This window comes from Corvus brachyrhynchos, unplaced genomic scaffold (assembly GCF_000691975.1).
Source record: "Corvus brachyrhynchos isolate BGI_N302 unplaced genomic scaffold, ASM69197v1 scaffold14, whole genome shotgun sequence".
NCBI classification, from domain to species: Eukaryota; Metazoa; Chordata; class Aves; order Passeriformes; family Corvidae; genus Corvus; species Corvus brachyrhynchos.
Genome location: NW_008239110.1, coordinates 23,076,577 through 23,086,317, shown reverse-complemented (window position 1 = coordinate 23,086,317; position 9,741 = coordinate 23,076,577). Strand labels below are relative to the sequence as shown.

General features: G+C 40.5%; 1 protein-coding gene across 11 annotated transcripts in view; it reads right to left on the bottom strand.

Annotated features, from left to right (window-relative positions):
• The window catches only part of ARID1B (AT-rich interaction domain 1B), a 296,599-nt gene that overhangs the window by 5,447 nt on the left and 281,411 nt on the right, over positions 1-9,741 (bottom strand). For 6 of the 11 annotated variants that reach the window (XM_017739507.1, XM_017739510.1, XM_017739512.1 and 3 more), the window contains 5 exons: positions 9,112-9,284; positions 7,347-7,497; positions 6,230-6,346; positions 4,692-4,788; positions 626-1,415 (listed from right to left, as the gene is read on the bottom strand). In XM_017739507.1, coding sequence (XP_017594996.1) covers positions 626-1,415; positions 4,692-4,788; positions 6,230-6,346; positions 7,347-7,497; positions 9,112-9,284 — 1,328 coding nt within the window. The remainder of the gene's footprint in view (positions 1-625; positions 1,416-4,691; positions 4,789-6,229; positions 6,347-7,346; positions 7,498-9,111; positions 9,285-9,741) is intronic. The other 5 variants (XM_017739513.1, XM_017739516.1, XM_017739514.1 and 2 more) reach the window with 1 other exon arrangement.

The following is a 9,741-nucleotide window of genomic DNA, read 5'->3' as shown; positions in this document are numbered from 1 at the left end:
GTTCAAACTGAAAGAACTTGACTAACCCAATTCATCAGTAAACCAAGGTAGAATACTCTGTCAGGACTGTGGAAATCAGAAATATGAGAACTTGAATGGATGAAATGTAACCAGAATTTAAGATAAGAAGATACTTGGGGATCTTAAGAAGCAGGGGAGAAACAAACAGGACAAATACTATGGAATGATTAAATGGACCATTCAAGGAAAGCAGAGACTGCAACTACACAGCAGAACAGCATGAGCTTCCACGGAACAAAAACATGGAAAGCTTTGCTAAGCTAAATGTTGTATTGGTAATTTAACAGACATTCTGAAGGACCTTTCAACACAGCTCATTTTGAAATCTAAGGCAAGCTCCATTTTTAATGCATTTGTGGAGACCTCAGGTCTCCATATAAAATATTGCTTTCATTTCATGTCAGATTGTCTGGGATGAGTTTTACCTATCATCCCCACTGATGCACGTTATCACATTTTTATTGAAAACAATCACATTACAGTCACCAAAGTTCCCTATTTGTCAAGAGTGTCTTAAAATGTGAAAAAAAAAAAAAAAAAATCAGACTCAAAGTGCCTTTCCTCACAATTTATATTGGTACTTAGGTTTTGGTTTGATGCTTACCAATATCTTTTGAGGTAATCTTTCGTCTTGGTTTTAAGACTGGTTGGGATGCTTCTACAGAGCCTGGGGGGAAGGTAATCTCTCGCCTAATCGGTGGTGGTTGGGGTGGAGGTCCTGTGACCTGTGACACTGGAACTGTGGGTATAACCTTTTGCATCTTCATGGAGGGTAGGAAAGGAGACTTGCTTGGAGACATACGGTTTTCCAAAGAGCGCTGGAAGGATGCTGGACTTGGAGCTCTAGAGATGTGGTTTGGCATAGAGGGTGGTGTCTGGTAGGATGACTGAGGAGGTCTAGTGATAGGCTGCATGGAGGCTGAGGATGACATATAAGAAGGCTGCCGTTGGTTGACATGAGAAGGCCACTGACTCTCGTGGTTTATCCTCTGGTCAGGTACCATCATATCATCAGTGCGATTCATCCCTGGATACGGAGGAGCCTGTGCAGGGCCTCCTGGGCCTTGCCTGTTCTGGTAAGGGTAAGGCATATCATTTCGTGTTGGCCACATGTTCTGCTGAGGACCTTCACTGGAGGATGACGATTGCATAGGGCCACCAATCATCTGGGGAGGTATTCCATGCTGCTGCATTTGTCCTGGGCCCTGCATCCTCTCCCTGTTGTATGGATATGGATACTGTCCCTGCATGGGCCTCCTGTCAGGCCCTGTGTAAGCGTTGCTGTACTGGTTATACATTTCCTGCTGCTGGTTGCCATACTGCATGTTATACATATCCCCTTCATGGCGTTTGGCCGGAGGCCCATACATGCCATCCATGTGTCTCTTGTAGTTCTGAAAGAAAATTTTGGAAAGATGTGTCACTTTTACTCCATACACAATACAAATATACTGGATGAAAGCTCATTCAAAAAGCCAAAGGCACTTAGTTCTAGAGGGATCGTGCTGACTCTGGAGTCAGGCATACAGCACTATGGTTAGGCTTGATCCAGTGCTTTCTTTTTAAGCCTCTATTTTGCTGTGCTTATAACTGAATACTAAAAGGAAACTTATCCTTGGGCTAAATTTTCTTATGCTTGCTCTAATTTTCTCCCTTTCCCTTTCCTTCCCCATCCGTCAGATTAAATTCCACTGGTCATTTCAGACATGCATGAAAAGGCAACATTCCTCACCAACTAAAATATTTTCACTTCTTTTTTATGCTTAGTCTACTAGGAAGAAAAATCTTAAAAAAAATTCAAAACCACCCAGTGAATCTTTTCAAGAGACAAGCACTGAATAAACTCTTAAAGTAACAAGATATGCTGCAAGCATGCATGTCTAAAACACTGAATCTTACAATATGACACAGACTACACACAGTATATTTATTAATAGAAGAAAATATTCTGCTGCATTTGATACTCTGTGTAATTCCCAGGAATAGAGTCCTCTTTGGGCAACTGTCCTCTTCCCAAATCATCCTAATCATATTTATTTTACTGCGAGATTATTACAGCAAATGGTCACATCCAAGTGTTCTGTTCTAGTTTATGCAGGGTCTTACCCTGCTGTTCAGTAATGAATTAAGCAATGTAACTAACAGCTGCCACCTATGGTTTATTCCCTCTTTGTTTCTCACCCTCTCAAGTGGGGAATGTTGTGTGAGGGAAGCTGTTTTACCTTGGGGAGAGCTGAGTGGTTTTTAAACCACACAAGGTTGTATGTATTTATGTTTAAGATGGCAGAACAAAAAAAAAGACATGTTGCTCTTCGAGGGGAAGGTGGTAAGGTTTGCAGCAGTCCTTAGTTCCTGTGGGAGTTTGTTCCACAGTTCAAACCACACTGAAAGCTCTGAAGCAAAAAATGTGAATTAAATGGGTGATTTTTGAATATATGATCTATGGCAAATTCAAAGTTACAGCTCCCCCGGAAACTCAGTAGCTCAATAGCATGGTACAATGTATACTAATGTACTAGAGTTAAGATCAGATAAAATTCTCTCTGTATTCAATATGGGAAAGTTAAAACAGCTCTGGGATTCATAAAGTCATCTTCCAACTTTGGTGCACATAAAACCACAACTACTGTATTGTATAAAAGTATTTTTTTTTAAACTTGCTATAGAGCTTTCTGGTTATCTGAGAAATACCTATTTCCAGCCTTACATGAACTATTTGCTGTACTAAATTCCACCCTTGGGGCCAATTTATACATTAAGAAATGACTTGGCAGTTGCCACACCTAAGAAGGTCGTGTTCATTTTGCCACAGTGACTCAGTGCTTACAGCAGACACTTGGGAATGAAGCATGTGCCTTTTCAAAAGCACTCCAGCACCCTGGAACATGCAGTGCCAACATGCCCAGTGGTCCCCAGTGCAGAGGACAGTGATGCAGCTGAGCTCCTCCCTCCTGTGGACAGGCTCAGCTGGAGACTGAGACTGCACAACGTGTCTCTCTCTCCACTGAGATGTGGAATTCTGAGACCTCACAGAGGACAAAAAGCCACCAGCACAGGTCACCTGCTGTGTAATAGCTCTTGGGATGTAAGCATTCATACAGGAACTGAAAAACCTGGCTCCAAGTGTTTCATTAGCCCCAGGAGTTCATGCTCCAATCACCTTTGCAGGTCATTCCCTAGTCTTCGGGTTGCAGACAAAGCTTTGAAAGGGTCATTTTTCACATTCCTTCTGTACCACTACAGAGTAAGATTTAGGAAATTGTAAATAAGCTACTGGCAACAGAATCTCTAGCTAAATGAAGAAGTGGAATCCTCCGGGGATGGGAGGGAGAGGCCGAGGCCAGTCAGGATCCTTGTCCTTCATTCTCCACTGCTTTTCTGCATTAATGCATTTTGTATTCAAGAATCACTGTACAAAATACACAAACAGCACTAAGGACAGGGCTAAATACATTTTCACAAATTCTAGCTGTCTCCTTGCTTAAATGAACATGTAGTTAATACATTCCCTGCACATGTTAGCATGGAATATCATAAACTGTTCTGTTATGTATCTTTGCAATTTCCCCACTAAATCACCTGGACTGCTAGCATATGCTTGTCACAAAAAACAACAAAACACTTTTTCGATTATGCCACTTTTGAGATGTTACGAACCAAAGAGATAAACAAGAAATTCTGAAATTTTAATTTATATATGTTTTTAGTACAGTGCAATCTAAGATTTCTTTTGGTTTCTCCCCACAGCACTCCCAACCCCTGACCCCAATTTCCTAGTGAAACTCCTTCCCCAGCTGAAAAGAACTGTCTGAAATTGGCTCAAAACTAGTTTACATTTTAGTTCTCTTACAATAAGGAAATGCTTTCTATTCTGGAAGCTAACTTCGAGTATTGTATGACTAGAACTGAATTAGTAACATGCAGAATGAAACTGATCCTGTTGAAGTCAGTGGAGTTTTGCTATTGTCTTCTAAGGTGGGATTTTGCTCACAAGGTATTAATCATACATGTAACAAAAAATATCTTATTAATTAATATAATTTGTACTTTTGACTTATAAGAGCTGGGGAGACTGCAATGTAAAAATGCTTAAACTAGTTTTAACACCAATAACATTCTCTCTTCTCTCTTACGTATTTGTACCATATTATTACTAGAGGCATCATGTGGGAAGTGCTCTGATCTATATTAAAGATAGGTATCCTCATATGACCCACCACAGCACGGAAGAGAATTGAGAGTGCTGCACATTTTATTTTGTTCAGTTCTCTGTTGGGTTCACTTGGCTGCATGACATTAAGTTAAGGCCCTTGAACCTGCCATCCAAGCCGCTTTTCTATTTGTTCCTGGAATTAAGGCAACATCACATCACTTGTCCATGCTTTATACTTTTCCAGTCTGCTGGTTATTAACTTGGGACAATCACTTGATGCACATCCAAAGCCACAGAACATCTGTTAGAATTTACATCTTCCAGTGTAATGAACACATTTTCCTACAGCTGCACATACACTGCTTATCCATACAGGCTGTGACTTTGACCAGAACTACAGTGCTCCTCTGTGCCAGAAGACATACACTGTATAAACAAATTTTTGAATGTATACAGAATTCTGGGGTGAATTTTATTAAACAAATGTTATGAACATAGCCATTTTCCCCTCTACTACCTGCTGCTGTGGATACATTCCAGGTTGATGCCCTCCATATGGTGGCTGTCCTGAGGGAGGTCCTTGTCCTGGATACTGCTGCCCATATGGTTCATGCCTAAAATAAAGCATTCAAATCAACACTTAGAGCTGCTGGAGTTTTTGAGCCACCAAGAAAAGTAAAGTCTTCATAAAATCTTGCACCTGAAGGTATCTGCCATCTGGAAACAAGGTGAAGGTACAGTCTGGTATGGTCCTGAGCCTGAGGTAGCAAGCTCTGCTGGAGCTTTTAGTGGGAGGAAGGAGGTAAAGTAGATAGGAGAAAGAAGGAGCAGTGAAGGTACAGCAGAGAGGTTTAGGGGGAGCAGTCAGGAATGGGAAGAGGGTATGGTCAGCAAAGAAGTTAGAAAGGCAGTTGCAGATGGGGAGCCCATCCTTGGTGGAAAAGTATCTGTTGTACAGATCAAAGGTTGTAAGTAAAAATTCTTGTGTTTTAGAATGCCAACCTAATAGCAAGCTACTTTCTGGATTATTTAAGAATATATCAATTTAAAGTGAGTAAAAACAGTACTCATAATTTTGCTAATGTTCATGTAATTTTTAATTAAAGCTACATAATGAAGCATACACATAAGAGACAAAGTTGTGTTGCACTGGAAACTTACCTGTGGCCTTTAAGACCTCTGAGGAGCACTACAGTGTAACTGCAATATTTTTAGCACATCTGAATGAAACTTAGGTTGCTGAAATCAAGTACTTGGGAAGCATTAAGATTGATAAATAACACTGTACTGCAGGCTAATATGTCAGTAATTCCTCTCTGTACACTACCAGTGAGAACACATCAACAATTACAGGGTAATTATGGAAGTAATGTATCAGGGAGCGTCACAGAAGCAGAGGACTGGGGAACCTGACATGTTAAAAGAACTAATGGGACCTCATTTTCCAAAAGCATAGAAAATGAACTTTTTTTTTTTTGAGAGATGACAAGAGAGAAAGCAAAAGCAATTCCCTATCTCCTAAAATTATGACATGGATGGAGAGAAATTATGCAATGCCAGTTAAAAGAACAATGTAAATGAGGGGAGTTGTCTGTAGCTGTCCAAGATTACATGCAGTAAGACAAAATTCAGCAAAAGTACACATATGTTATACGTAAGGGAAGACTTTCTAAAAGTTCGGTTTGTTAGCCACAGGATAACCACATGCCAGGTGAAGTTGTGGAAGCTTCAGAAGTGGTGTCATTTAATGCTGTTCTGGAGAACTTGGGCCTGTGAACTATGTTCTAGTCCAGTGCTGACCAGCAGATACACAAGGCAGGACGTACACTCCTTTTCTAACATCTCTGATTCTACTACTACACAAAGTCAACTGACTCACACAAGCCTCTGCTCCCCTACAAGAAACTGAACCAACGGTAAAGCCTGAACAAGAACAAGCAAAACAGAAGTAACACACCAAGAGGCCACATGCTCTGTCTATGTGCTCTCACAGAGGCTGCTAGCACTTGTTAGCTGGTTACTGTGGGTATTACAAACAGAGAAATCAGTGTTCACCTTTGCTGGCCAGGGTAACGATTAGGAGAGTACATGCTTGGGTCACTGTTTGAAGGCACCATGTTGCTTTGACCAGGTGGTGCCATACTGCCTTCAGGACCCAGCCCATGATCCGACCTAAAAAATGACAAAGGAAACCTCATTCTGTAAAAAGTACTTCTTTTCCAAAATTGTCAACAAAATAAAATAAATCATGCCCCTTCAAGAAAACACTCTCTTGACTTAACACCTTCCACTGGAGCTCTTACTCTCACCAACTCCCCAGCAATGTGACCGATTGAACAGCATGATTATATTCGTTTTACTTGACACATCTGCTGCTTAAAACTACTGACTGAAAACTACTCTGCCCTTACACCTTAAAGACCCACACTGCACCACTCTGTCTACCATCAGAAAACAAAAAGAGAAGCTAAGTACACAGCTTAATGAAAGTAAAAGCAGGAATATGGCCAGAGCAGCAAAACCTGCAAGAATACTTAATATAATCTAAACATTCCCAAAACATTCTGCTTGCTCTACCAATGCTTAGACATCAGTGATCTTACAGATTTTTTTTTTCCAGAGCCTTTCCCCAGATAAACAAAAGAGGACCAAATATATTTTGTGTACTTCACTGAAGGACAAACTTACGAGAATCCTGTTGGACACATAGCAAGACTGATGCTGCTACAGCTCTGACAACAGACTCCAGACTCTCCAAAGGCAATTGACTAACAGACCACAGATCAGACACATTTAGACTGTGCATTTTGTTTTTCATAAAAACCCAACCAGCAACTGTTTAGGTGAAAACATGGCCAGGAGACCAACTCAAGCGCTACTTTATGCCATCACAGCCCAGTCCAGCTGCCAGCTGAAGGCAGCTGTCAAAGACACCCATGAGATGATCTGCTGAAGCCTGAGTGACTTCTAAGGTGTGACAATTCCTCCTTATTAATTTCTGTGAACAGCTAGACTCAGTCATCACCAGTGGTTTGACTCCCAGTGATTTAGTTAAGATGTTGTAGGAAATGTAGGCTGCTATGTTCTCTGCAAAGTGCAATGAGAAAATGAGAAGGAAGAGAGAGGATCATTTTCACTAATGGGCTTTGCTTTTTCCTAAAGATTGACTCACCTCCTGTCATAGCCACTTCCATAAGAGAACTGCTGTCGCTGGCTCATGCTCATGTTGGACATTGCTCCAGATGGACTCTGGTTATACATATCTTGTATTCCACTGTTAGGCATTTGTCCAGGGGTCATGAAAGGCTCATTGCTTCCAGGCACTGCAACAGTCAGGGAAATTAAATTTATTATTCTGGGTGTTTCAGGATCTCTTTCTATTCAATGAAGTATTTTAGGAGAATGTTCAGATCCCTAACACTGCCAAGGAGAATTAGCTGGTGTCTGACAAACTCTCTGGGGTCTGATGGGAACACATGAAGCACCACCACTACCAAGATGATGGGTATAATATTAAGGAGCCGCAAGTGAGGAAAGAAATCTCCTCCTATGGAACTGAGATATCAGGTACCAGGCAGCTGCTTCCCTCTGGTCTTCACACCTGAACTTACTCTTGTTCTTTTCACCCCAAACAATGCTAAATATGAATGCAAACATAAGCCTTACAAAACAGATGAAAGCAAATCTGCTAGTTTGACCTACAAAGCTGTCATAATCAAACTTTTATTTCCCCCCATAAAACCCTCATACACAGATATACAATAATGTTGTTATGGACAGGATACTATATCCTAATGTAGCTTCTCAAGCAGGATGGGCATATTCTATGGGTCCAACAATAGGCACTATTATCAGATATAAATCACCAAGCAAATAGAAGAGACTCCAGCCTTTAGTCCCTCACAGTAGATACTGAACAGAGATATTTCTGTTCTGACAGGATGAAGTGAAATGTATGACAAAGTACAATACACCCACTTTATCTCACATGGATATAAAACCTAAAGTGAATCTAAAGGAGAGAGAGTTTTCCCTTCCTTCATCTGTGTTATATCTTAGTGTCCACAGTCCAGGCAAAAGGATTTAAAGGAAAGGCCTTAAAAAAAAAATCACATCTGACTAACTATCTCTTTTAAAGCATCTCCCCACTTCATCACATCTCTCTCTTTCCTCAGTTTCTGAACCTCTTCTTGCCATATCTCCCTTTTGCTCTCTTTCAGTTTACACTTCATCTCCTCCACCTGCTCTTCTCTTTACAGCCATTGTAAGCCCTGCTTATGTTCTTTCCTCCCACTTTCCTATATACAAGGCATGCAAGATTGATTCATTTTAAGCTCATTTTACAATATCCACAAAACCAGCTGTAGGTTAAGTACCCAAAAGGACCAGAGTCAGTTTTGACATTAATTTTAAATTTTGCTTTCTAAAAATAAGCAAACTTTGAGTGTGTTTATTGCCTTTTGTCAGGGGCTGCCCAAGTAAAAAAAAAATTAGCTTTAGTATTCTGAAAAATATGTAAACTGAGACAGAGAGCATTAGGAGACTTGCTCAGTTTCACACGGTGAATTCCCAGATCAGTCCTACTACAGCCAGGCATGTTGCTTCACCACTTCACATTCTAACAGTGAAGTCCAGCACTTGATTTGCAGAGAGGCTAACCAACCTCAAGAAATATAAAATCTAACCCTATGATTAATGCCATTTCCCGAAATGTATTCCTACAAGCATTTTTAGGATTCTGTTAATTCCAAAATAAAGGGTGTGACTCTGAGCAGGGAAAATATGAACAGACCAGAGACACAACTGCACTGCACCTCTCTTTTTGCTACAAGGACACCAATGGCAGAATCATTAAAGTGAAAAAGCTCATTCTGACTACAACATCTTGTTTACCTAAGACACAGGGAAGAACACATAAGCTCCCACACAGAAAATACCTTTTCTCATTCCACCGAAAGGATCTTTATTCGGCTCATATGGCATCCTTCCCATCATATCTGGCATGTTTATTCCCTGCTGGTATGGTGCATTTGGCGTCATGGAGTTTCGCTTTGGGAATGCTGAATCACTTACATCAGAAAAGGGATCATGCACACTGACCGCGCTGTTTCTAGCAGATTAAGAAAAAAGAAACATTATCATCATCATGTATTCGTAAGAACTGTGAAAACAGCCTAGACTACAATACAACTAGCTCACCGTGCTGAGGCAGTGATCAGTGCAGGATATATCCAAGGAAGATGCAAAAATGACTTTCACAATGGACAATCATTAAAAAGAATCTACCACTTTTTCCCCAAGCTTCTTTGTCTACTTACCTTCGAGATCAGGATTTTTCATCTAATTCTATTGTTTGTGCATTTAAAAGTCTAAACCTTCCTGAAATTTCACTAAGCTGTTTTGTTCTTTTTTACCTAGTGAAAGAAAACTCAATCTGAATTGAAGATGATTAAAAAAGGTTCTTGCTATCCTTTCTGCAGCATTACAGATGGATTAAAAAAGGACCTAAGTAAATTAAGTTTGGAGTGACTCTGTACCCAGTTCAGAACTCAGTTGTGTTCCTGCTG